General features: G+C 42.8%; 8 protein-coding genes across 8 annotated transcripts in view; 4 read left to right on the plus strand and 4 right to left on the minus strand.

Annotated features, from left to right (window-relative positions):
* Positions 1–10844, plus strand: part of capn8 (calpain 8) — a 20358-nt gene extending 9514 nt beyond the window's left edge. Inside the window, exons 5-21 of the mRNA XM_076285949.1 lie at positions 1–14; positions 640–723; positions 1393–1478; positions 2831–2905; positions 3351–3511; positions 4281–4450; positions 4693–4704; positions 5490–5701; positions 6004–6040; positions 6141–6200; positions 6294–6351; positions 6447–6511; positions 7810–7878; positions 8035–8113; positions 9047–9163; positions 9430–9488; positions 10465–10844. The exon at positions 1–14 is cut by the window's left edge and continues 155 nt beyond it. Of these exons, the coding sequence (XP_076142064.1) occupies positions 1–14; positions 640–723; positions 1393–1478; positions 2831–2905; positions 3351–3511; positions 4281–4450; positions 4693–4704; positions 5490–5701; positions 6004–6040; positions 6141–6200; positions 6294–6351; positions 6447–6511; positions 7810–7878; positions 8035–8113; positions 9047–9163; positions 9430–9488; positions 10465–10488 (1382 nt within the window). The 3' untranslated portion in view covers positions 10489–10844. The remainder of the gene's footprint in view (positions 15–639; positions 724–1392; positions 1479–2830; positions 2906–3350; positions 3512–4280; positions 4451–4692; positions 4705–5489; positions 5702–6003; positions 6041–6140; positions 6201–6293; positions 6352–6446; positions 6512–7809; positions 7879–8034; positions 8114–9046; positions 9164–9429; positions 9489–10464) is intronic.
* Positions 10845–11890: 1046 nt separating this feature from the next.
* On the plus strand, positions 11891–12222 carry LOC143124473 (histone H4). The gene has a single exon (XM_076286069.1). The coding sequence runs from the start codon at positions 11891–11893 to the stop codon at positions 12200–12202; it is 312 nt and encodes a 103-aa protein (XP_076142184.1). The 3' UTR covers positions 12203–12222.
* A 591-nt stretch (positions 12223–12813) lies between these two features.
* LOC143124541 (histone H2B 1/2-like) lies at positions 12814–13392 on the plus strand. Its single transcript, XM_076286199.1, has one exon. The coding sequence runs from the start codon at positions 12831–12833 to the stop codon at positions 13203–13205; it is 375 nt and encodes a 124-aa protein (XP_076142314.1). The 5' UTR covers positions 12814–12830; the 3' UTR covers positions 13206–13392.
* A 424-nt stretch (positions 13393–13816) lies between these two features.
* Positions 13817–14248, minus strand: LOC143124617 (histone H3). The gene has a single exon (XM_076286316.1). It carries the CDS (start codon positions 14246–14248, stop codon positions 13838–13840), a length of 411 nt encoding a protein of 136 aa, XP_076142431.1. The 3' UTR covers positions 13817–13837.
* Positions 14249–15153: 905 nt separating this feature from the next.
* On the minus strand, positions 15154–16043 carry LOC143122531 (histone H2A). The gene has a single exon (XM_076283322.1). It carries the CDS (start codon positions 16041–16043, stop codon positions 15666–15668), a length of 378 nt encoding a protein of 125 aa, XP_076139437.1. The 3' UTR covers positions 15154–15665.
* A 1126-nt stretch (positions 16044–17169) lies between these two features.
* Positions 17170–18281, minus strand: LOC143122512 (histone H1-like). Its single transcript, XM_076283299.1, has one exon. The coding sequence runs from the start codon at positions 17860–17862 to the stop codon at positions 17302–17304; it is 561 nt and encodes a 186-aa protein (XP_076139414.1). The 5' UTR covers positions 17863–18281; the 3' UTR covers positions 17170–17301.
* A 4134-nt stretch (positions 18282–22415) lies between these two features.
* Positions 22416–22866, minus strand: LOC143122569 (histone H4). The gene has a single exon (XM_076283360.1). The coding sequence runs from the start codon at positions 22864–22866 to the stop codon at positions 22555–22557; it is 312 nt and encodes a 103-aa protein (XP_076139475.1). The 3' UTR covers positions 22416–22554.
* A 505-nt stretch (positions 22867–23371) lies between these two features.
* LOC143122550 (histone H2A) lies at positions 23372–23800 on the plus strand. Its single transcript, XM_076283344.1, has one exon. It carries the CDS (start codon positions 23372–23374, stop codon positions 23747–23749), a length of 378 nt encoding a protein of 125 aa, XP_076139459.1. The 3' UTR covers positions 23750–23800.
* The last annotated feature ends 2724 nt before the right edge of the window (positions 23801–26524 follow it).

A 26524-nucleotide genomic window follows, 5' to 3' on the forward strand; every position in this document is an offset into this window, starting at 1 on the left:
GATGCTCCATAGATGTGAGAGACGACGGACAGACAGACACACACAGACAGACAGACACACAAGGGAGACACACACGACACACACAGACAGACAGATACTGCACACAGACACACAAGGAAGACAGACACCACTCACACAGACAGACAGATACTGCACACAGACACACAAGAGAGACAAACGAGACACACAGACAGACACATACTGCACACAGACACACAAGAGAGACAGACACGACACACACAGACAGACAGACAGTCAAGGAAGACAGACACGACTCACACAGACAGACAGGTTGACAGACATGACACACAAACAGACAGTGAAACAGACAGGCTAGGCAAATACGACCAACAGACATGAATGCTTAGACAGACACAAGACAGACACACAAACAGAGATACTCATCACACAGACAGACACACGACAAACTCATGACAAAGTCCTTTGGCCTCAGTGTGTGTGTGTGCGTGTGTGCGTGTGTGTGTGTGTGTGTGTGTGTATATGTGTGTGTGTGTGTGTGTGTGTGACCCTGTGTGCATGTGTGTGTGTGTGTGTGTGTGTGTGTGTGTATGTGTGTATGTGTGTGTGTGTGTGTGTGTGTGTGTGTGTGTGACCCTGTGTGTCTTTTTTATATTACAGATCTCCAATGTGTATGACACGGAGGCAAAGACCGCGATGAACCTGGTGAAGGGTCACGCCTACTCGGTCACTGCTGCTGAGGAGGTATAGCACTGGGCCTGTGGTCAGAGACTGTCTGGTCATAGAACAGCAGGGGCGTTTTGAACATTCTAACAAAAAATTGTGTTCCGCAACAATGTAAGGTTCTAAAATTCCATGTTGAATTCAATGAAGCCAGATAATTAGTACATTAATTTCCCAACATTTCTTGCCACCAGTGGGTTTGACGGTACTGGCTGGGTTAGAATACAGCAGCATAGAGGTAAAGGCCTAGTCAGTATATGGAAATATATATTATAGAACAATTTTAGAAATATGTTATAGAAATACTAGTATACATTATAGAAATATGTCACACTAACCTGTGGGCAGAAACCCTTCTGTTTTGGTTATGGGGCGAGCTATATCCCAGATAGAAATATATTTTTTAAATATGTTAGAAACACATATAAAAGGTAGAAATAACATTACATAACATAACATAACATAACATAACATAACATAACATAACATAACAAAAAATAACATAACATAGCATAACAACATAACACAACAAAAAATAAATCATAACATAACAATATATAAACATTAATATCCACTTTTTACTTCTTGAATATGCTAAAATTACCATGCTATAAAGGCTACCAATGAGAGAAATGGCTATGTAAAACCATAATTAGTTTCTCAGTGAGTTTTGTTCTGTTTGTCCTAAAGGTGCACATGTACGGGAGGCCCGTTGAGCTGGTGCGGATCAGGAACCCCTGGGGGCAGGTGGAGTGGAGTGGGGCCTGGAGTGACAAGTGAGCTGTTCACTAGTTATACACAGAGGTGGAAAAGTCCAGCTTCAGAAAGTAAAACACCTGCTACATTATCTGTGCCAACCATTCACTTAAACCAGCTGATTAATTATAGCACAACCCTTCAGCCAGGTAAGTCAGCTAACTGGTGAGAATCACCTGCGTTAAGTGAACATAGAACCGATACATGATTTTACTTTCTGAGGATGGACTTTCTTACCTCTGGTTTTACAGTAGACAGTAGCATATATTAAACCATAGCTAGCTGTAAACTGCTAACCAAGGATGGCTGTTCATTCATGACATTCTCTGATGATGGTTACTGTGGATGTTTAGCTGTTCACTGTTAACTACCTGCTCACTGTTCACTGTGGATGGTTACAGCTGTTCACTGTGGATGGTTGCAACTAGCTGTTCACTGTGGGTGGTTACAACTAGCTGTTCACTGTCCTGATGATGTTTAGCTGTTCAGTGTTTACTGCAGATGATTAGCTTTTCACTGGTTAGTATGGATGTTTATGGTTAGCTGCTCACTGCTATTGCAGATGGTCATAATTTAACAGTTCACTGATTACTCAGTACGGTTATGGTTCATTCACTGCTAGTGCAGATGTTAGCTCCCACGGTCATGTAAAACCTGGAAAAGTCATGGAATTGTAAAATCCAATATTCTAGGCCTGGAGAAATCATGGAATTCAATGAATTCGTTGAAAGTTTCGAAAAAGTCATGATATCACATATTGTCAGCATACATCAACTCACAGAACTTTAGCTCTTTAGCTCTTTATATAATGGTGGGAGAGAAAACACATTTTATCCAATCTTGTAACTTTTCATAACCCAACCTGTGGTTTACATTAAGCAATTTGGTACATGTGGGCTGTGAAAAGTTATGGAAATTTAATTAAAGGTTATTGAGAAGTCATGGAGAGGACTCTGATGAAGATGTGACTATCGAAACGTTAGTCAAATAATGTTCTGCACGTTTTACTAAAGAATAAAATTAAGAAGACATCTGAGCTGCACCGGCGTCTTTCCTTCTCTCCAAGTCATGGAGCGGATTTGAAATTGTGTCAGTGAAAATGGGTGGGAACTCTGGTATAGGGCTTGCTGTTTACCGGTTACTCGGATGGCTAGCTGTTCGCTGGTTAGTGCAGATTGTTAGCTGTTCACTGGTTAGTGCTGGTTGTGAGCTCAGTTGTTCACTGGTAGTATGGTTGGTTAGCTGTCATGGTTATTGGTGGCTGGAAGTCCACTATGATGACAGGTTTATATTTTTGGCCCCATGACATGTGTAGTCTTTCAAGGATATATGTTGTTTTTTGTAACGCTGTAACCCTTCTGTTTGTCCACAGCTCAAGTGAATGGGACAGTGTGAAACCGGAGGAGAAGAGCAAGCTGGACCACTGCGCTGAAGACGGGGAGTTCTGGTAAGGACCAGAAAGAGAGAGAGATGGAGGGAGAGAGAGAGAGATAGAGAGAGAGAGAGATGGAGGGAGAAAGAGAGAGATAGAGAGAGAGAGAGATGGAGAGATGGAGGGAGAGAAGGAGGGAGAGAGAGAGAGAGATGGAGGGAGAGAGAGAGAGGAGGGAGAGAGAGAGAGATGGAGATAGAGATGGAGAGATGGAGATAGAGATGGAGAGAGAGAGAGATGGAGGGAGAGAGATAGAGAGAGATTGATAGAGAGAGAGAAGGAGTGAAATTCTGTGTGGATGTTGTGTATCCGTTCTCCTGATATCTAAGCCAAAGTTCTCCCGATCTCTGTCTCTTTCTATCTTTCTCACCATGTCTTTTTATCTTTTCCCCCATTCTCTCTCTCTCTCTTTCTCACCATTTCTCTTTATCTCTCTCTTCTGTCTCTCTCTCTCCCACAGGATGGCCTACACTGACTTCATCCGTCAGTTCACTCGTCTGGAGATCTGTAACCTGACGCCCGACGCTCTGACCAGTGACGAAGTGCGGCGCTGGAACCACTACCAGTACGACGGCACATGGAGAGTGGGCTCCACCGCCGGAGGATGCAGGAACAACGCAGGTGTGTGTGTGTGTGTGTGTGTGTGTGTGTGTGTGTGTGTTTGTGTTTGTGTTTGTGTGTGTGTGTGTGTGTGTGTCTGGGCTAGAATGTAGCATGCAGAAGCCAGACAAGTGGTGGGTTCATTTCCCGGTTTCACCTACCCTGGAAATCCAGAGTTCTTGCGAGAGCTAAATTTGAGTTTGCTCAGTGACTCTGGCAGTGAGTAATGATGCTCATTACCTATGACCATGAAACCGAGCTGCACCAATCACATCGGTGTATTATGATATAGTCGGGCCAGAGGCAAGCTACGACTATATACACTGATGTGATTGGTGCAACTCGGTTTCATGGCCAGAGGCAAGTTAAACAGATGACAACAGCGATGCAACGCCGAAATCCAGAAACATTTGTCGTAATGTTATCCAGTTGTGTCAATGTCCGGAATCGGTCAGTATACATTGGTCGTAGTGTTATTACGTGCAGTGATATTTTCAAATACATGCTCGGTGTTGCCCCTCGAGTTGGGCCAGACCCCGAGTCTTTCGGATTGGGTCTGGTCCTCCAGGCTAGGTGTCACCTGGTTGTGCCCATGAACACCCAAGTTGCCCTGGTGACAATGTAACGATGCCCTTGTAATGTAATTGACATAAAGCATCTGCTAAATTAATAAATGTGAGAGTGTGTGTGTGAGTGAGTCTTAGCTTGTATCTCTTTGGGAATATAGCTCTTTTTCACACCCTCTCTACCCCCCCCACCCCCATTTCTGCCCCCCCCCCCCACCCCTCAGCCACGTTCTGCTCCAACCCCCAGTTCTCCATCCGTCTGGAGGAGGAGGACGACGACCCCCACGATGGGGAGGATGGCTGCACCTTCCTGGTGGGCCTCATGCAGAAGGACACGCGCCGCGAGAAGATGTTCGGACGCGACCTCAACACCATCGGCTTCGCCATCTACCAGGTGTGTGCACATGTGTGCATGGGTGTCGGAAATCCACAGTGAATTTACTGTAATGCATTGAACTTCTCGATTGGTTGTGTGTGTGTGTGTGTGTGTGTGTGTGTTAGTGTGAGTGTTTGACCAATAGACATGACTTCACTATCAACTGTTTTTAGAAGTGAATTTAATATGCTGCATCTATTTGGTTTATAGGTTGTTGTGTTTTCTAATTCTTCCCTGTTGTTGCTTGTTTTGATTTGCAGGTTCCTGATGAGGTGAGATCAGCTGTGTTATTTTTGCCCACTCACTGGCTGGTGCTGCCTCTTTGTAGACCTCTTACTTCACACACTCAACATTCATGTGCATACATAGGATCCACATATAGAGCATTCAGAAGCAATCCCTCGACCCTTTTCACATTGCAGCATTTGGCTAAAATATAGTTTACATTATTTTCCCCTTTAAAATCAAACCCCCATGATGGCAAAGTGAAAACAGCATTCAAGAGGGGTTTTTTTTTGCAGTGTGGGGCAGAAGTTTGAATATTTACAGGAATATTTGCACCACTAAATAATGCTTACATTACTTAATTTTCTCACGATGGAGACATTTGCTTTGTTGTTACAGCAGCAAAAGTGACAGTGAGTATGGAATTTACAATTAGGACATATACCATACACCGCAAAATGAGACTACCAGATACATGCACACAAACAACAACAACAACAACACAACAACAACAACACACAACAACAACAACAACAACAACAACACAACAACAACAACACACAACAACAACAACAACAACAACAACAACAACACAACAACAACAACACAACAACACCACAACAACAACAACACAACAACAACAACACAACAACAACAACAACACAACAACAACACAACAACAACAACAACAACACAACAACAACACAACAACAACAACAACAACAACAACACAACAACAACACAACAACAACAACACAACATTAGCATGGCACAGTCAGATCATTTCAACTGGACATCCTGAGAGCGGTGCTTTTCCCTTCCCCTCTGTCAGTATAAGGGTCGTTCCAACATCCACCTGGGCCCGGACGTGTTGCTACGGCAACGGGCCGTGGCCATGAGCCACACCTTCTCCAACCTGCGGGAGATGTGCGACCGCTTCAAGCTCCCGCCCGGCGACTACGTGATCATCCCGTCGACCTTTGACCCACACAAGAAGGGCAGCTTTGTGCTGCGCGTCTTCTCCGAGAAGCACGCCGCCACCAGGTGGGTGCAGAGGTCAAAAGGGTCAAAGGTGAAGGGGTAGAGTGTATAAAAAAATCATAATTAGATGAATATTTTGAATTGCTTGGCAGCCATAATTATGTATATACATATTCATATATTTGTTTTACTTTCTTTACCTGTGCACCTCGAGAATAATTGCAAATTTTGCAATTCTTATGAATGCACAAGGGAGATTGTGTTAATGAAAGATAAAAACATACGGTACAACATACAGTACAAGAGAGATTCTATACAACATAGGTTTGTAATATTTATTATATTGATACCTTTATGTTTTTCAGTCCAATGGAAGAAGACATCGATGTTGAGGTTGAAGAGGTACTCCCCCCGAACCCTCCACTCAACCACCCACACTCAAGTACACATGGAATGATGAAATGTTCAAGTCTCCTTGACAAAATGTACTTTTTTTTCCCAGCCTGAGATTGAGGATGTGGACCCACACTTCAAACAGCTGTTCCTTAAGATCGCTGGGAACGTACGTCCATCAGATTTCTGCATCACACTGAAAGACGATTTTATTATTACAGTACGGTGGTGAGGTCGTGACCTTTCTGTTTTATTCCAATAGGACTCGGAGATCTCTGCATTTGAACTTCAGCAGATATTAAACAAAGTCATCTCTAAACGTAAGACAACATTTAATGCACAGTGAAGATACCTGTTTTGGCATGTATCTCAGTTCAGTTGGACATGTTAACTCTCTCTCTCTCTCTCTCTTCAGGAACTGATGTGAAGACTGATGGTTTTGCTCTGGAGACCTGTCGCCACATCATCAGTCTGCTGGACGTATCCTTTCCTCACTTATGAATGAACACATTAACTAATTAACGTATTAATTAACACAGTGGTCCCCAAACTACCGCCCATGGGCCAGATACGGCCCGCCACCTTATTTTGGGTGGTCCCCCAAAACATGTCCGTGGTATATAGCATCTGGCCCACACAGGAGTACGACACCGTCTAACCGTCGAAACTATATCCTCCTACTACTTCCCCCATTCATTCTCTATGGCGAGGTGTAATAGTACACATGTAATGGTTGGTTGTTTTGGAGTTGTTTCAAGTTTGGCTAGGCTGACAGCATCAGTGCTCAAGTATTCTAAAAGTGTATCAATTAATTGTTAATAGGCCTAACTGCTATTCAAGTCATGGGACTTTATTAACTAATTAACGTATTAACTAATTAACTCATTAATGAACACATTATACTTTCCTCACTTATAATAATAATAATAATAATAATAATAATAATAATACATTTATTTTTATAGCACTTTTCCAGACACCCAAAAGACGCTTTACAGTACAACAAACAGACAAGGTTACATACTAGACAAAAAAAAAAAAGGGAAAGTCTATTAACAGAAAAAAGCAAGTTTGAAGAGGTGAGTTTTGAGGGCCTGTTAGAAGGATGGTAAGGTCCATTGACTGTTTAATGTGGTCGGAGAGGGCGTTCCGGAAGGTGGGTGCAGCATGCTCTGTCGGCCCAGGTCCGGAGCTTAGTCCTGATGGTCTTGACTGTGTGTTAGCGACTTACAAATGTCAATTATATTACATTGTTACATTGTCCCCAGAGCAACTCGGGGTGAAGTGTCCTCCTCAAAGGCAAAAACGGTGGAAGCCGGGAATTGAGCCCACAGCTTTTCAGGCTACAGCATAGTCACGCCTGTTAAAACCACTTAGCTATCACCCCTAACACATAGACACCTGCCTGTACAACACAAACACATTTGGCTAGTGGCAGAGCAAAACATGGCCAACCTCACTCATGGACCTTTATGCCTTAATGCTAAAGACAGGGGAATATTTAAGTTAGGTTTATGTTGTTGAACCAAAAAACAGGAACATATTGAAGTTAGGGTTATGGTTGTTGAACCAAAAGCAGGCAGGACCCTACAACAGGGCTCAAATGAGGCCTTAGGTATATTGTCTGAGCCAGAGTGAATATTTCTTACTGTCACAAGGCAGAAGATCCTCTGTTATCGGTTCAGACACATCACAATTACCTTTTTGTGTGGTCATGATCATCATCACCATAATCATCATCACCATCACCATCACCAAAGCTCCTTAACAACACTCAGAGAGATGGGACCACCAAGCTGGGCCTGGCAGAGTTTCATGCTCTCTGGGTGAAGACTCAGAAGTACTTGGTAAGGATTGTGTATGTGTGTCTGTGTGTGTCTGTGTGTGTGTGTCTGTGAGAGAGAGAGAGAGAGAGAGAGAGAGAGAGAGAGAGAGAGAGAGAGAGAGAGAGAGAGAGAGAAAGAGAGAGAGAGCAATAAATGTGTCTTGATCTCTTCCTGCAGGATATTTTCCAGAGCCACGACAAAGATAAGTCTGGCACCATCAGTAGTCATGAGCTGAGAGGAGCTCTGACTGAAGCAGGTGCTGCTGCAGACCACACACACACACACACACACACACACACACACACACTCACACACACACACACACACACACACACACACACACACACACACACATATGTAAATGAAATAGGGTTAGGTCAAGGGTTAGGCCATAGGGACCTTTAATAGTTTTTATATTCTTGGGATTTAGCCTTTATTGAAGAGGACCGTGAAGAGTTAAAGTGAGTAGAGGAGGAGTAAAGTGAGGAGAAGACCTATCGCTAGACTCCAACAACTCGGAGGCCTGGACGTTACGTTGATTATCATCCGTCTGCACAGCTGTTATTCTGTTAGACTGTTGAAGTGAGAGTTAAGTGACTCTTTTCTCACTGACAAAGGTGATGGTTACAAGGTTCACAGGCTGTATAAACAGGTTGGCTGCGCTAATAAACGTTTTTTGAACGAAAAAGCTTTGTGACGTCAGACTTAACAACCAAATGTGGGCGGTGGTAGTGTAGTGGTTAAGGAGCTGGGCTAGCGTGCAGTAGCCTGAAAGTTGTCGGTTCAATTCCTGGCTTCCACTGTTGTGCCCTTGAGCAAGGCACTTAACCCCAAGTTGCTCCAGGGACAATGTGATCCCTTGTAATATAGCTGACATATGTAAGTCACTTTGGTCAAGAAGTGTCTGATAAATGTAATGTAATGCAAAATGTGCCCATGGATTCTAGGCCCATATAGGTATCTCCCCCTTTATCAGCATTCATATTCTCATGAGGGTTTCAAACACATGGACTTATGTTTCTGTTAGTACATTGTGAATCCTGTGGTAGATTTGGCCACTTATGCACACACACACACACACTCTCTCACACAAACACACACAGACACACACACACACACACACACACACACACACACACACACACACACACATAATAATGGGCCTTGGCTGTGTGCCTGTGTGTCTCAGGGTTCAAGTTGAACAGTGAGGTGCTGCAGGTGATCGTGCAGAACTATGCCAACGCTCAGTTCGCCATCGACTTTGACTGCTTCATGGGCTGCCTCATACGTCTGGAGATGCTCTTCAGTAAGTCTGCCTTCACCACATACACGCACGCATCTCTCACACACACACCCACACACACTGTACCTGGATGTGGTCCAGATCATGGCGGGGGGGGGGGGGGGGGGGGGGAGGTGTCATTATTTATTGTTGAGCTCCAGCAGCAACAAATAACTTCACACACACACACACACACACACACACTCTTTTCTCTCTGTCATTCAATGCATCTGATTTCAATGGGATGTCTCTCGGCCTATAAGTGTTTTTTTTTCTTCTCACTTCCCCAGAAATGTTCAACACTCTCGATAAGAAGAGCTCAGGGAAAATTGAGCTGGACATGTTTCAGGTACAGTGATGTTCCAGCGCCCTGGTTCAGGGGAAAATTTAAAGGAGCGATTTGTAGGATTGTTACCGAACGTTCTGTAGGCCAAAATCAAAACACCGGTGAACATTCTCAAGATACCAGATGCGAGCCTCTTCTGGGTTGCCAGATGTAATGAAGACTTAGCTAATAAATTGACTTGCAGCTGCTTTTACGTTTCTCCAACCATGACCCAGCTACACATTACGGAAACAGTGAAAACAAAGAAATACCTCTAACCAACGTAACATATTTAGCTGAAGTTAGCAATGCAGATGAAGTTTAGCCTATACCTGTTGTGGAGAAATATGGCCAGCTCAGACTTTATGCGTCAGACTTTATATTCTTCGTTTGACGAAGACGTCGCCATCTCAGGAAGCTCCTCCGATGTCCACTTAATTTGTTTCTTGTTTTAATTTTGGAAATTTGCCTGCCTCTCATAGGCGTTCATGTCTACAACTGACAGCAAGTTGACAGTTGGCCTTTGCTAATTTGGCAACACAATTAGGAGGACTCCAGCCCATTATTAATACGCTATTCTTGAATTAATCGTTCAAAACATAAACGAAAATTCCAAGAGATTCCGCCCCGTAACTCATTTTTTTTCATGGGTTTTACGGGTTATAGTAATGTTCTCAAATAAGCCATTACTTCAATTCATCGTGTTTCCTTACTCTCTGACAACATAGGTGATCATTTTTGGAATGGTTACTATTTATTTTCCATTATTTCCTACATACTGGACGTTTAAGACATTCCATTCCGTACTAAGCATTGTCAGATTCTGACTCAATGTTTGTGTGTGTGTGTGTGTGTGTGTGTGTGTGTGTGTGTGTGTGTGTGTGTGTGTGTGTGTGTGTGCGTGTGTGTGTGCTTGTGTGTGTGTGTGTGTGTGTATGCATGTATGTGTGTGTGTGTGTGTGTGTGTGTGTGTGTGTGTGTGTGTGTGTACATAATGCAGTGGCTTTGCCTGGCCATGCATTAGTGTTCCCCAGATGTCCGTCCTGACTCCCTGGAGGCGATGGGGAACTGTTCTGCGATGGGGAACTGTTCTGCTCCAGTCGTCGGGGGACGCCACGAGCTGCCGGGCCTTGATTACCGGATGGTTCTTTCACCTGTTTTATGATGTGCTTTTAGTGAGGAAATGTACTTAATGAAAGACTGTTTTATGATGCGCTTTTAGTGAGGAAATGTACTTAATGAAAGATTGTTTTTTGCCTATTATCATTAAACCCCAATGCTGGATTGTCCCTGAGTCATATACTGATTAAGTTTATGGTTGCTTGGAAAGTTCTTTATTCAAAGAACAGAAAATGGAGGATTATTTGAAGAAAGCAAAGTTTAAAGGACACACCTGATCATTTCAATAATAATAATAAAAAGAAATGATTATTGCTCACCCTGTCAATTATTATTTCCTATTCCATAATGTCATATATGCTTTCATAAAAAAAATATATATATATATTTCTAAGTGAGCCAACCTTGTTTTACACAATGAAGAAAAAATGTCTTTCACCACAAACATAAAATCATACACATGCTGACCAATGTACTACTTGTATGTGTCTATCAAGCACTGGTATAGGCTACAATCAGAGACTTTCTAATGCCAATCATGTGTTGTGATCTCGCCGCTGGAGCAAGATTGGTGTCGTGAAGCCGTGCGCACGCGCATTTCTGCCGAATAGGATGCCCCATGAGAGCCCAAAAAGCGTTGCAATATGGCTGCCAAATGGAGGGACTTGCCTGAAAGGACTTTGCCTATTCAGTCGGCAATGTGTTACTAACAAGAGGGGCTCAATGTCACAAGTGCTGAAGAAAATGCATCCACTTGTTTCTTCATAGATGTTGTCAACTATTTTTATTGGGGTTAACATGGTAGAAGACGCTATCCGCTACCCTACCGCTAGAGTAAAAAGCACAGCAGACATGATAGCAGCCGAAACGATGAAGACCAATGACATATTTCCAGCAAAGAGATTTTGATGGCAGAGTGGAGGCAAGCTTCAAACAGAACGTTCATGTTAACCAGGTTAACTCACTGACTTCCTTTGCTTGTGCTGAATAACAAACGTCTCGTTGACTCCATATTTCTATTCTTGCACTATTTACCTAATTAGTTTTCTTAGGCTGTTTGGTTAGTTAGTTAGCATCCAGGGGTACTTGCACTTGATTAGTTAGGCCATAGCCCTTTTAGGCCACATGTAATAATCTTGTCGCTTTTATGTCAGCACTCACTGAGTGACGTCAAGGGGGAGGTTCAGCTCTCTCGTCGGGCCACGCAGTCTTCTACTAGGTCCTCTTTCTGACTATTTAAACACGAGGTATACGCTTTTTGGCACGTTAACTATTTTGTGTGTGCGAGAGAGAGGTAATCTACAAACATGTCTGGAAGAGGTAAAGGAGGCAAAGGTCTCGGAAAAGGGGGCGCCAAGCGCCATCGCAAAGTTCTCCGCGATAACATCCAGGGGATCACCAAGCCCGCTATTCGCCGCCTGGCTCGCCGTGGTGGTGTGAAGCGTATTTCTGGGCTCATCTACGAGGAGACTCGTGGTGTGCTGAAGGTTTTCCTGGAGAACGTGATCCGTGATGCCGTCACCTACACCGAGCACGCCAAGAGAAAGACCGTGACCGCCATGGATGTGGTCTACGCTCTGAAGCGCCAGGGCCGTACTTTGTACGGTTTTGGTGGTTAACCTGTCTTCTGTCTCTAATTTAAAACCAACGGCTCTTTTCAGAGCCACCCAACTACTCTGTAAAAGTATTTTTTTCCCTAAAACATCATGAAGTACGAACATTTGACATGTGCTGCAGATACACGGAAACACGTATCTAAAAGTGAATAATTAGCTTCCGCCTGTGCCCTATTTTTGTTGTATATGTCGCTTAATGTTAATTTCCATAAAAAATTAAGACTGCAGATTCCTAAAGTAAGTTAACGTAAGCACCCACCTCATAAGTACATAATAAGGGCACACTCCAGCCCAGTAACTACAATCACAACCGTAACAAAGCTGTAAACGGAACCGTACATTTTATGCAGTATAAGCTATATATTGTCCAAATATACACACATAGCTACTGAAAAATGTAAGGTTCATCAATTAATTAAATACTATTCTGAAGCACTAAAAAAAACATCTTTGTTTTCTAACGAAAGGGTTTTCTGATAGGGCCAACACACTACGTCATTTTTTAAAGTAGCCAATCCAAAAGAGCGTCTTGCCGTATGCTATTTGCATACTGACATTATAAATAGTGTCTACGCCAACTGCTTAGTCACGTTCAGTCAACGAAATCTCAGCAAGACTAGGACAGATCACGATGCCTGAACCCGCGAAGGCAGCGCCCAAGAAGGGATCCAAGAAAGCCGTTACCAAGACGGCAGGCAAAGGAGGAAAGAAGCGTAGAAAGACCAGGAAGGAGAGCTATGCCATCTACGTGTACAAGGTCCTGAAGCAGGTCCACCCCGACACCGGTATCTCCTCCAAAGCGATGGGCATCATGAACTCGTTCGTGAACGACATCTTCGAGCGGATCGGAGGAGAGGCTTCCCGCTTGGCTCACTACAACAAGAGGTCCACCATCACCTCCAGGGAGATTCAGACCGCAGTGCGTCTGCTTCTGCCTGGTGAGCTGGCCAAGCACGCCGTGTCCGAGGGAACCAAGGCCGTCACCAAGTACACCAGCTCCAAGTAAAGTCGAATCTCTTAAACCCCGACCTAAAGGCTCTTTTAAGGGCCACCCAAAGTTTCTAAGAAAAGCACATTCCTTGTTTCACTTCAACTTTTACGTAACAACTGCGACCCGACACACTTGTGAATTGTGAAGACCATCTTGTTTATAAATGGTATTCCACTGAAATGATAAAGATTTCGTAAATCTGCTTTCCATGTGATTTAATAACACTAGATGAGACGTTAACTACGGCCTTTGAAACTGAAACCAGACCCCTCTTAACCACCGTGAAAGGCTGTTAATACTTAACGTGGTCCAATAATAATTTTCAAACAAGAGAAAACGCCACGTTAGCTACATCCTAAATACTCATTTTCTGGCCATTTCATAAAGTGTTCGTGTAAAGGGGAAACGGATTTAAAATGTTTAAATGAAAAGAATGGGCTTGTAAGTTTACAAGGGGGTTTATGTTCATCGCGTGCCCCTCGTTTTACACCTAGCTAACAGTGCTGCAACAGATTGATTTCTTGTTGTTTGCAACACGGATGTCACAGTTTCAGACTTGGTGGACAACAATATGAATTAAATGCCTTGTTTTTAGATAAGATTGTGTGGCTCTTAAAAGAGCCTTTGGTGTAGTTGTCAGACTAAATTTAAGCACGCTCCCCACGGATACGACGAGCCAGCTGGATGTCCTTGGGCATGATGGTGACCCTCTTGGCGTGGATGGCGCACAGGTTGGTGTCCTCGAACAGACCGACCAGGTAAGCCTCGCTAGCCTCCTGAAGAGCCATGACGGCAGAGCTCTGGAAGCGCAGGTCGGTCTTGAAGTCCTGAGCGATTTCTCTGACCAGACGCTGGAAGGGCAGCTTGCGGATCAGCAGCTCGGTGGACTTCTGGTAACGGCGGATCTCTCTCAGAGCCACGGTTCCAGGCCTGTAACGATGAGGCTTCTTCACGCCACCGGTAGCCGGGGCGCTTTTACGGGCAGCCTTGGTAGCGAGCTGCTTCCTCGGGGCTTTGCCACCAGTAGATTTGCGAGCGGTTTGCTTGGTTCTTGCCATTGTAAAATGCTTTTTGAATAAGCTAACTGCTGCAGTGCAGTTCACGCATTTAAAGTATTTTCAAGTCACCGCCCACTATTACGTCGTTTTTCCCCCTTCACTGATTGGCCACCCATCTTCTAGTCTACCACAGAAGGGTTTTCTCATTCTTCAGAAGATGACCTTGTGTTAATGATATTTACATCGCTCTAATAAAATAAAATAAGAAAAAGATAAACAATGCGCATTTTGAAGCTCATGGTGCCATTGAATTCAAAAAGTCAACAGTGACTTTAAAATCATCAGGGCAGCCAATCCGTTTTTACTTACACATGACATAGCACTTCTCAGACCTCGAGTTATTGGTTTCCTTTAGGAGCAGGATACACACATGCAAAAAGATTATTACTTTTCAAATTTTCAGAGTTAGGAAGGAGTTTTATTTTTTGTATTGTGTTTTATGTATCCTTTCTTAGTTTTAGTTTGGCAATGGTGGTAACATTAATCTCTTGCCAGTAGTGAACTGGTATTAGGTTTAACCATTAGGGCTGCAGAGATGATCATTGGAGCTAACCTTCCCCCCATCCAGGACCTGTACCGGTCCAGGGTCAGGAAAAGGGCAGCAAAAATCTCTACAGACCCCTCACATCCTGGTCACACACTGTCCAACCTCCTTCCCTCTGGTAGGCGATACGGCACTGTTCGCCAAAACCAGCCGACACAAAGACAGCTTCTTCCCCCAAGCGGTCACTCTGTTGAACGCTCATAAATAACCCCCACCCTTATACTGATCAAAGTCAATCAAACACTGTTCTGCTCATCTACACTTCAATCTTTCGGTTACAATATTGTTATTAATACATCATTGCACTGAACTGGCTTGCATTATATTTATATTTAAATCTTAGAGAGTATGAACAGAGACTTTCTAATAAGGAGACACAGCACTCAAAAAATACTCCATAGAAATGCATGGGGCTAGTTTGTCACGCCAACATGGCCGTTGTCTACACATATCCCACCCCTTCCTCGGCAAAACGTCGACATGTGAATACATTGAGCCAATCATGTGGTGTGATGTGAATACATTGAGCCAATCATATGGTGTGTTGTGAAGACATCGTGCCAATCATGTGTTGTGATCTCGCCGCTGGAGCAAGATTGGTGTCATGAAGCCTTGCGCACGCGCAGTTCATCCCAAAGACTGTGCCCGATGAGTGCCCATAAAACGTTGGTATATGGCCGCCAAGTGGAGGGACTTGCCTAAAAGGACTTTGGTATGAATAGCTAGCGGATTCTGATTATGTCCAGAGCTGTTAGCTGGGGTGAAGAACATGGACAACAATTCAAATTACCAGATGTAACATGGAAAGAGCTTTAAAATGACAGAAGTGGGTGGCTCTTAAAAGAGCCGTTGATGGAATTTTCTGAATCCAATTTACTTGGACTTCTCGGTCTTCTTGGGCAGCAGCACAGCCTGGATGTTAGGCAGCACACCACCCTGAGCGATGGTCACTCCCCCGAGCAGTTTGTTCAACTCCTCGTCGTTGCGGACAGCCAGCTGCAGATGGCGGGGAATGATACGGGTCTTCTTGTTGTCACGGGCAGCGTTGCCGGCCAACTCCAAGATCTCAGCGGTCAGATACTCGAGCACAGCGGCCAAGTAAACCGGTGCACCAGCGCCAACACGCTGAGCATAGTTGCCTTTACGCAGCAGCCTGTGTACACGGCCCACGGGGAACTGAAGTCCAGCCCTGGATGAACGAGTCTTAGCCTTTGCCCTAGCCTTGCCTCCGGTTTTACCTCTTCCACTCATTTTCAAGTACGTTCGTTGAAGTAATACAATTGTCAGTAATAAATGGTGACGGGCAGAACGTTGCTTTATACTGCATGTCAGGCTTCCATTGGTTTAACTTATGATGAAGAGAGCCAATCACCTTCTCCCGCGCGTCAGGCAATTTTATGTCTGTGTTGGCAACGCCCCCTTAGGGGGAACTGGCGCCTTTTTATTTGCTGAATAGGACCAGAGCCCGTCTCTAACAATGTAGCCTACTTAAACAGAGTACAAAGAACATAATAATAAGGCTTTAAAACAATATAAGTTATAATATATTGTGTATTATAATGATATAAGACAGGAGATACAGAATATGTTTCAACACGAAAACAAATTTCTGATTTAATATTTCAATATACATCCAGTAGTAATCAGTGTCCATGTAAGTAAATGGAGCTGGGAAACATATTTTATGGATAGATAGATAGATACTTTATTGATCCCCAAGGGGAAATCCATTATCCATGTATTTAACGAATAAAGAGGAAAGATGGGAATGAGACCGTAATAATCATTTGCCATTTTGATCTATAAAACATTGAGTAAAGGGAGGGGTAATTTTCCCGATGGTGGCCCAACTTGTGCTTACAGGCGGAGACAATCAAGGTGATTAGGGAGTCCGACAAAAGTCCTTTTCAGCAATTCCCTGAACTCGGTGGCCATCTTGCAATGCATTTTTGACCCTCTTCGTGGATGGCGCCCAGGTTGGTGTCCTCGAACAGACCGACCAGATAAGCCTCGCTGGCCTCCTGAAGAGCCATGACGTTCCGCCTTAACAATCTTGGTTTGAGGGCCAAAAAAGCCGGCTCTCATTGCTGAGCTGAGCTAATTAATGCGCTCTTTAAGATTGGGCGGTGGTAGTGTAGTGGTTAAGAAGCTCAGCTAGCGTGCAGTAGCCTGAAAGTTGTCGGTTCAACTCCCGGCTTCCACCGTTGTGCCCTTGAGCGAGGCCCTTCCCCAAATTGCTCGGGGGACAATGATCCCATGTTATATAGCTGGCATATTTGGTCAAGTGTCTGCTAAATGTAAAGATAAGCCGTAATTCCCATCACTGGTCAATCAACTAGCTACAGCTCAACCGCATATTTATGTTTTGAGTATTATTACTGCTATGAGTGGCTAAGATTCAGAAAGCTATTTTAACTGTAGGTCAAATAATTAAGTTGAATATCAGCTTTTGATAGATATTTGGGTGGCTCTTAAAAGAGCCGTTGGAGAAGAAAAATGAAGTCTTAATTCACTTCGTCTTAGGGGCCGTCTTATTCGGCTTAGCAGCTTTAGGCTTAGGGGTCTTCGGCTTGGCTGCCTTGGCCTTCTTTGGTGCTGCAGGCTTCTTGGCCTTCGCGGACTTGGTGGCCTTCTTGGCGCCAGCTGCCTTTTTGACCGCCGGCTTTTTCGCTGCTGCCTTCTTGGGCTTCTTTGCTGCGGCAGGTTTCTTAGCTGCAGCCTTCGCCTTGGGAACAGCCTTCTCGGTGGACTTCTTCTTGGCCTCAGCTTTCGCCTTGTTCAGCTTGAAGGAGCCGGACGCACCATTGCCTTTGGTCTGGAGCAAAGTTCCCTTAGAAACGAGACTCTTGACAGCAAGTTTGACGCGAGAGTTGTTCTTCTCCACGTCGTAACCGCCTGAAGACAGCACCTTCTTCAGAGCGGGTAGAGAGACGCCATTTCTTTCCTTGGAGGCGGATACGGCTTTAACGATGAGCTCTCCGACAGTCGGTCCTGTTTTCTTGGGCTTTGCTGCCTTCTTCTTCGGCGCTTTGATCGCTGCCGGAGCGGGAGCTGGAGCGACTTCAACCATGACTATTTCGGATTTGAAACAAGCGAAGCGATGAAATGTTCTGTTAGCGAGATATGACAGCAAAATCTCAGTGTTGTCTTTAAAGCAGACATGAGAACCTTACAGACACAACTTCAGTATCTGCCGCGCTGCTGCTTAAAACATGACCGCTTGTGTTTTCTGCTGTCACATATCATGAAATATTTATTTTGAAACACGACATTTAAATAAAATAATATCTGTAACTACGATAATAGATGTTGAACTTCTGAATAAGACAAAGAAAGCCAATTACGTGTTTATATTGGTGTTACAAGACACTGACAATGACGGGGGTGGCATGGTAAGAGTGGAGATCGTGTTTGGTTTCAGAGATAATTTTATGAATAACAAATATAATTAGCAATTTTACCCAAGCCATCAATCTCCCTTACCCATGACACAATCCTTGATAATAATATTAAATTATTTTGACTTTGAATTGACATAGGCCTACAGTTAATTTCCAGACAATGGTCAATTTAGTCATAGTAAAGCACAGTTGGCTTGTGCTTGTCCCATAAAAACAACTTTTTTACACCCTGTTTATTTATACACAGCTGCTCTTGTTAGCAGCAACTCCTCAAATGCTGGAATCTAACAGACCGATGATGGGTTACAATATAAACTCATTACACCAGGTTATTGACAAATAATGTTTTGCCAACAGTTCTGCTTTCTTGGTCATGGGTCTATTCAGGAAACATGCCTACCTAGGATAATTATGTCTGGAAAATGACACTTCTATCGTTATTCTGGTTAGTAGGCCTGAGAAGGACCACAGTTCTGGCAACATGGAAGGCACACAAAAAGTAAAAAGCAACTAGGCCTACCAAAAATATAAATATTTTCATTAATATTTGAATAACTGGTAATTCTAGGACTTTTGTAACTGACAATCTAATTTCACAGTAGAGAAAGCAGTGGCAAACCACCTGCATAAACAGACAGACACAAAGTCTCTGCTTGTGCAGTTGCATAGGAAATGAGAAAACTAAAACACAATACTGTTTCTAGTTAATTTACTGTTACTGTACCAGAAGATGGTCAAGTCACTACAACAAAATTTAAATCATTATAATCAAATAACTGCCAAGATAGTCCTGACAAGTCTGAAGTGGTTATTCATTCAATGTCCCTGAAGTTTGAACAATGTTCTTGAGGTATACAAGCAGTTTAACAATGTTCTTGAGACATACCAAGCCTTGAAATGTCTATAAATCTAGGTTGATGGTGTCATCAGCCATCCACCCCAATGGTGGATTAACAAAATAATTAAATGCCACTGTCATCGACATTTGGATATGGTTATGAAGTTGCTGCATAAATGATGCTCAATGATCAAAATGGTCTTTTAGATGGCAGATACAGGCCCACAATAGTGTCACTATAGTCTAACTCATGGGTCAACACTCTTTGCTAGAACAACCTGTATGGCCACTCATAGGGACAACATCATCTCCCAGATGCCAAATTCACTTAAACATGACTTCTTTATGTGTATGTGTTCGAGAAGCCAAGTCCCTTGGTTGAGGGTATTTTAAAATTGATAAAGAAAGAACTTCCGCACACTGTCCATGCACTTCGTATGCAATTATATTTATTTCAGCAACGTTTCGGTCAACAACCATCGTCAGGCTATTTTTCCAAAATTGATAATGTCATGCCTTCCTCATGGATATGTCTTCCCTGTATTGGGGTCACCATGGTGACCGAGTGTCTCAAATTGCGATGGACCTTAACATCTGTTCACCTTGCACTGAATTATTTAGCTAGTTATTGTTTGCATGTTTATGTTTTTTGTTGATTTTTAAAATAAATTATTATTGATATTGCTGTTGTTATTACTATAAGGCGTATTACTATGCTTATGTAGGATTTTTGACTTTATTTGATACTATCATTCAAGTTCAAGTTCTGGCAAATACCATATAGGGCCTACTTAAACATGTATTTATCAAGATTAGTGGGTAGCCCATCAGATAAAATGATCAGGGAGTAGTTGGTGTGTGTGTTTCAATTTGAGATATGTTGGCATGTCTACAAGAAAAAAAGAAAAACTGTTTCTAAGGAGTCTCACTCACTCACCTTGCCCATCAACGACTTCAGAGGCACAAGAGTAGACAGACTCCTCAGAAACTGTGTTCTTTCCTTCCTTCCTTGGACACCTCAAAGGAGCTGCAGTGTAGGAGTTCTGGTCTGAGGGGGTTTGTGAGATGGACCAGCAGGCGTGTTCAATACTGGACGAGGCGCTGCAGTGGTCTCACAAACACACTTCCCAGTTCCTAAAATGTGTGATCTAAAGCAGAACAAAAGCAGCAAAAATAAATAAATAAATGAATCAATCATTAGGCCTAGTTGTACCAGGTGTTTATGAGGTTTATGAGGTCATCTGTTCAAGGTTCAAGGCTATTTTAAGGAAATTTGTTTTGGATAAATGTTGCCACGACCGCAATACAAGGACATCACAGCACAAACAGTTCTACAACATGCCATGTCTCTGGTGGTGAGCCACATGAAACACTATTCAACATTTAATTCAATAATTAAAAAGTAGCCTATGCCAGTGTTTCTCAAACTTTATCAATATTTAAATCAATAATTAAAAAGTAGCCTATGCCAATGTTTCTCAAACTTTTTCAGACCGTGTGGGCATGTGTGTGTGTGTGTTAGTGTGTGCGCACATATATTGCACTGAGCTGGTTTATGTCACTAACTTTTATCATATCAATCACAAATATCGGGCTGGTGCAGTGAAGACATTTTTCCCACAGTGTTGCATGCTGGGATTGGTCATTGTTGACACTGCTTTATCACAGATCCCAGAGGATTTCAAAGATTCCACCAACTTCCTTCAACCAACTAGGCTGGCAGAACTCTAAAATAGCTTTTCAGAGTTCCAGCAGATGAATTGAAGCTCATTCTGGAACATTTTTCTTTTGTGATGATAGGAAACTCTAAACAAATACAACTGTGACACTTCCTCTATCTCAGAGGGGGGAGTCACAATGAGGCCACAACCACAGCAGAGAAGGCCTGAAAGACATTCCTGGAACAAGATGCTTTCCATATTCCCAAATTAAAATCCTAGACTTTTACAGTCTTGCCAAAACTGATTTACTGATTTTTTTTAAATAAAAGATAAGATTAAAGATAAGTCTATATTGTGGAATTTGACCTTTGACCTTGGTATGTGCACAATATTGACTTTAGCCAGTATTTTTCTCCTGTTGAGGAGTACGGTCACAAATATGTGATTAAAATGTTCGCGAACCGAGAGTTCCGCATTATGATGCGACAATTACCCACCGAGATTTTCCCCATAAACGGTATAAAGAACACTGAAACTGTAGATCTTTGCATAGAATTCTAGAAGAAACCAGGAAAATAATTCACTCCTCAACGGAGGAAAAACAAATAAAGCACCATCAGATCCAGAGGACTGAGATGGGAAATGTAACGTGGAACCAAAATGTGACAATATTTCAACGTTACCATTTTTCTGGGCTGATGGGGTCAGGTGGGGCTTGAAAATTCCCCACCTCCAAAGTGGGAAATAACAGGAAAAAAGCTTAAAAAACATCTCACTCTGTGTTTCTCAAACTTTTTCAGACCAAGGACCACTTAACAAATCAAATAAAAAAACTCACGGACCACCTAGATAAAAAAAAAAGAGTAGACCTACTTCAACAGTAGATTACATAATAGGCCTACTCAATTGCTTGTCTTTGCACCTGGCTTATTGTGTCAGATGATTCATATGATTTAAACTGACATAGCTTACATAGGCAGTGTTATAGAACTGTTTGGATTTACATACAAGTTGGTTCAATCAAAGTCTCTGGTTCAATATTGCAAACAATTCATCGATATTATATCTGAGCACATCTGCTCGCGGACCACTTGGGATAGCTTGCGGACCACCAGTGGTCCCCAGACCACACTGAAACACTGCACACTGAACTGAAGAAATGTAGCAGCTACAGTAGTTAAACTGAGGTATGATTGCAATGCAATCAGGGATTATTCAGTGCTCACATAATACAATATACATGCAACTTCGCAATTGGTGTTGAATCTAATGACAGAAATATAGGCCTAATAATGCATTGTATAGAGATATGTGTAGACAACGGGCGTTACAAACTAACCCCATGCATTTCTATGGAGGATTTTTTGAGTGCTGTGTCTCATTAGAAAGTCTCTGGCATTGACTCCCATTCATTTTGCACTCGCCATCAGTGGAACTCTGGTGGAACTGCAACCAAAATTCGGTACAATAGGACTTCATACGGAGTGGCCAGGCTCTCCGTAGACGGCTCTGCTTAGGCCTACCAACTAAAACATTTTACAGTGTTAACGACAGGGGGCAGTCACAACTTCCAACCTTACTCACGCGTTCTAGTTGCTATGGCGCCCGCCAAATCCGTTTTCGCGGGCTTCTGGCACATCCTTTGTTTTCTTCTGATACAGCACTGGAAGACAAAAAACATATATATTTTTATTTATCCTGAATCACACGATTACTTATTTTTACAGTATTCAACGGTGCGTATATTTTTTAAACTAACATAAATAACCAATACACCACAATAAGACATTGGACATGATGCTTCTACGGAAAATATGGGCGGCTCTTAAAAGAGCCTTTGGTTTGGTTGTCAAATAATTTCTTTAACCGCCGAAACCGTACAGAGTACGGCCCTGACGCTTCAGAGCATAGACGACATCCATAGCGGTCACGGTCTTTCTCTTGGCGTGCTCGGTGTAGGTGACAGCATCACGGATCACGTTCTCCAGGAAAACCTTCAGCACACCACGAGTCTCCTCGTAGATGAGCCCAGAAATACGCTTCACACCACCACGGCGAGCCAGACGGCGGATAGCGGGCTTCGTGATTCCCTGGATGTTATCACGGAGAACCTTACGATGACGCTTAGCGCCTCCCTTTCCAAGACCTTTACCTCCTTTTCCTCTTCCAGACATTGTTCTTTCACTCGAGTTGAAACAAACGATATGCTTGTTGCAACGCTGTAACACATTATTATAGAAATATAGCGGACCTGTTAGAAAACCACATCGTTTAGGCGGTCATTACTAGACACCTCCCCTCATTTCCTGATGCGAAATAGCACGATTTTGCGTCATTGACACGCCCACTGAGGTTACAATGATTTTCATGATGAAATAGCCAAATATCTTACCTATTCTTAATTTGATTCATTTCATTTATGTATTCATGAAATAAATATTTATTAGTTAATTATCTTAATTCATACTCTTAAGTTGATTCATTTCTTATTCGCCATAATGGCTATTGTTCACAAAAACTTAGACACTTAGATTAACGCGAATGGAAGTACAGTGTCATGATTGGCTCTTACCAATATGGTTTTACCAAATGAGGTTAGACTAAATTACTATATCACTCTTCTCAACTCTTCTACAACATCATTTGCGGAATTGTTCTGTATTGTAAGAGAGCGGGAATATGAGTGGAAGAGGTAAAACCGGAGGCAAGGCTAGGGCCAAGGCCAAGACTCGTTCTTCCAGGGCTGGACTTCAGTTCCCCGTCGGGCGTGTGCACAGGCTGCTGCGTAAAGGCAACTATGCTCAGCGTGTCGGCGCTGGTGCACCGGTCTACTTGGCCGCTGTGCTCGAGTACTTGACGGCTGAGATCCTTGAGTTGGCCGGTAACGCAGCCCGTGACAACAAGAAGACCCGTATCATTCCCCGCCATCTGCAACTGGCTGTCCGCAACGACGAGGAGTTGAACAAGCTGCTCGGCGGAGTGACCATTGCTCAGGGTGGTGTGCTGCCTAACATCCAGGCTGTGCTGCTGCCCAAGAAGACCGAGAAGTCCAAGTAAACCACGTTGACTTGTAAAAATAACGGCTCTTTTAAGAGCCACCCACCTATTTCACCCTAAAAGCTCATGTTTTACCTTTTGTAGGCTAATCACACTTGACATGGTTCTAGACTGTTTTTACAGCACTCAAGGTCAGGGACTACACTGTAAGGTCGGAAAAACATTTTATTTCACTTTTTTTTTTTAATTGATTGATAAAATGTACAATCTGTTTAATATGAATTGTTTTGCCCAATTACTATCCAAAATATTCTGTTAAATGAAAAGGGGATTTTGCAAATTCCCATTTTTCAAGCTCTCCAGCAAAGTCATGAAGACTTGGGAGGAGGGGCTGTTTGGCAAAGCATGACTGTCGCTGAGACGAGAATCTGGTAATGGCCACCTTACACCGAACAACTTTGACAAGATTTGGGAAAGATTCTTGAAAGATTGTAGTCTTTTAACTAATGCCCCCCATTCAAGTTTTACTCAAAAGACTCCATTCTTTCAAGAATCTTTCCCAAATCTTGTCAAAGTTGTTTGTAAGGAGGCCATAAGTTGATAGTAGTTAAGTGACCACTTTATTAAACGACTGATAAAGTTATGGCTTTGCAGAAAATTGTGACTGTCCTCCTGGATCATTCCAGGCCTTTTGAGAACTCTGAAATTACATGAACTATTCTGGAAATAAAAGCCCAATATGTCAATATTACAGTTATGAGGTATTGGCGACATCATCCACATGAATTCATTAATGCATGACCTACACATGTAGTGGAGTATTAGCAGAGACTTTCTAACGAGGAGACACAGCACTCCAAAAATTCTCCATAGAAATGCATGGGGCTAGTTTATAACGCCGTTGTCTACACATACCCCTTCCTCGGCAAAACGTCGACATGTGAATACATTGAGCCAATCATGTGGTGTGTTGTGAAGACATCGTGCCAATCATGTGTTGTGATATCGCTGCTGGAGCAAGGTTGGTGTCGTGAAGCCTTGCGCACGCGCATTTCTGCCGAATAGGATGCCCGATGAGTGCCCAAAAAGCATTGCAATATGGCCGCCGAGTGGAGGGACTTGCCTACACATGTTACATTAATTTATTCGGTGCACACATTTCTCCAATGCAGAGCAGTGCTGTGGGCGGCAGCCATGGCCTCCTCCTCCTATGTTGAACCTGACAGCTCAGAGCTGACAATCTGGAAATCAGAAAGAGATAGGATATGCCTTTTTGAATGTGTATTTAGACAAACAACCTAAGACAGACCACCATCTTGTAACCCAGCTACTGTCTGTCATTGTGACAAAGGCTGTATTGAACATTAATCACTTAATTGTAATGCTCATACATTTTCTTGACATTTTTAAATGTGTATTTAGACAAACAACCTAAGACAGACCACCATCTTGTAACCCAGCTACTGTCTGTCATTGTGACAAAGGCTGTGTTGAACATTAATCACTTAATTGTAATGCTCATACATTTTCTTGACATTAATTAAGGCAATATATAATCAATATGAACCATATGCTCTATGTGGTTTATTCCAGTTATTTTTCTGTTTACCTGTAGGTCTATTCCTCTCACTTTTTCTGTTGACCTAGGTTCCTCTCACTGACAGCAGTGGATGCTGAGCAGCCCCTGCCGGTCTGGCAACACACGGGACAGACGTTGCAAAATAGGGGAAGTACTTGCACATCACATCCCTGCAGAAGAACCTGACATTACACCTTGCCAGGTCCTTCTGCAGGAACAGGGGATATGCAAATACTTCCCCCCTGAACATATTTAGCGCCCTTAGAAGGACGCCATGGCGACACACCGCCACCTCAACCCCCTTCTCATCAATGTTGGAGGCAGATCTTGGGGCCCTCTCTCCTGGCTGCAGAAAATTGCAACGCCCCAGGAGCCTAAAACAGAACATTGTGTTGTATATGACTGTTGTTTCAAAATCATGGATAAAATCTACAATGACTAGTAGCACTTTGAGTAGAGGATAACAAATATATATATATATATATATATATATATATATATATATATATATATATATATATATATATATATATATATATATATATATGTTCACTACTCCACTTGCACTACTCCACTTGTACACTTGCAACTTGTTGTTGTTGTCCTGTTGTCCTGAACACACTTCTGCTGCTCTTACATAACTTGCACCACTATGCCACTTGCATACAAACAAAACTACCTCAGCCATTTATTGGCCTGACTTTTGCACTATTATATTGACTGTCTACTGTATGCACAATTGCACAATTTCTACCAAATTTTGCTGCTCTTATTTCTTCATTGTATGTGCCTTCTTATTTTTACTTTTTATATTGTTTACTTGAATGTTATGTTTGTCTGTGGACCTAATTGGTAAAATATGTGTTGTCTCCACCGTGGGATAGAAACGCAATTTCGATCTCTTTGTATGTCTTGACATGTGAAGAAATTGACAATAAAGCAGACTTTGACTTTGAGATGATTTTTGAATTTTATCTACAAATTCTGCCACGTCATCATCCTTAGCCAAGAATTTTCCCTCAAATAGACTCTTCGAGGTGCTACAAAAAAACTTTTGGTTATAATAGGTATGTCTGTGAAAAATGGTTTATAGTACCCTGTGGTGTTGGTGTTGAAGCGATAGAGCTTCCTATTGCCATACAGATATGGCGTGCATTTCCAGAGTGCATGCAGTGCACTGGAAGGGCTGGGCCCCAGCCATTGCTTCCACTTCACTCTGTGCAAAGCACCACTCCAGAAATGCATGCTGGAAAGTG

Source organism: Alosa pseudoharengus, unplaced genomic scaffold (genome assembly GCF_046254945.1).
Source record: "Alosa pseudoharengus isolate Yale_2024_CS ecotype anadromous, Long Island Sound unplaced genomic scaffold, YU_APseudo_1.1 YU_APseudo_1.1_scf_1, whole genome shotgun sequence".
In the NCBI taxonomy this organism is placed as follows: domain Eukaryota; kingdom Metazoa; phylum Chordata; class Actinopteri; order Clupeiformes; family Clupeidae; genus Alosa; species Alosa pseudoharengus.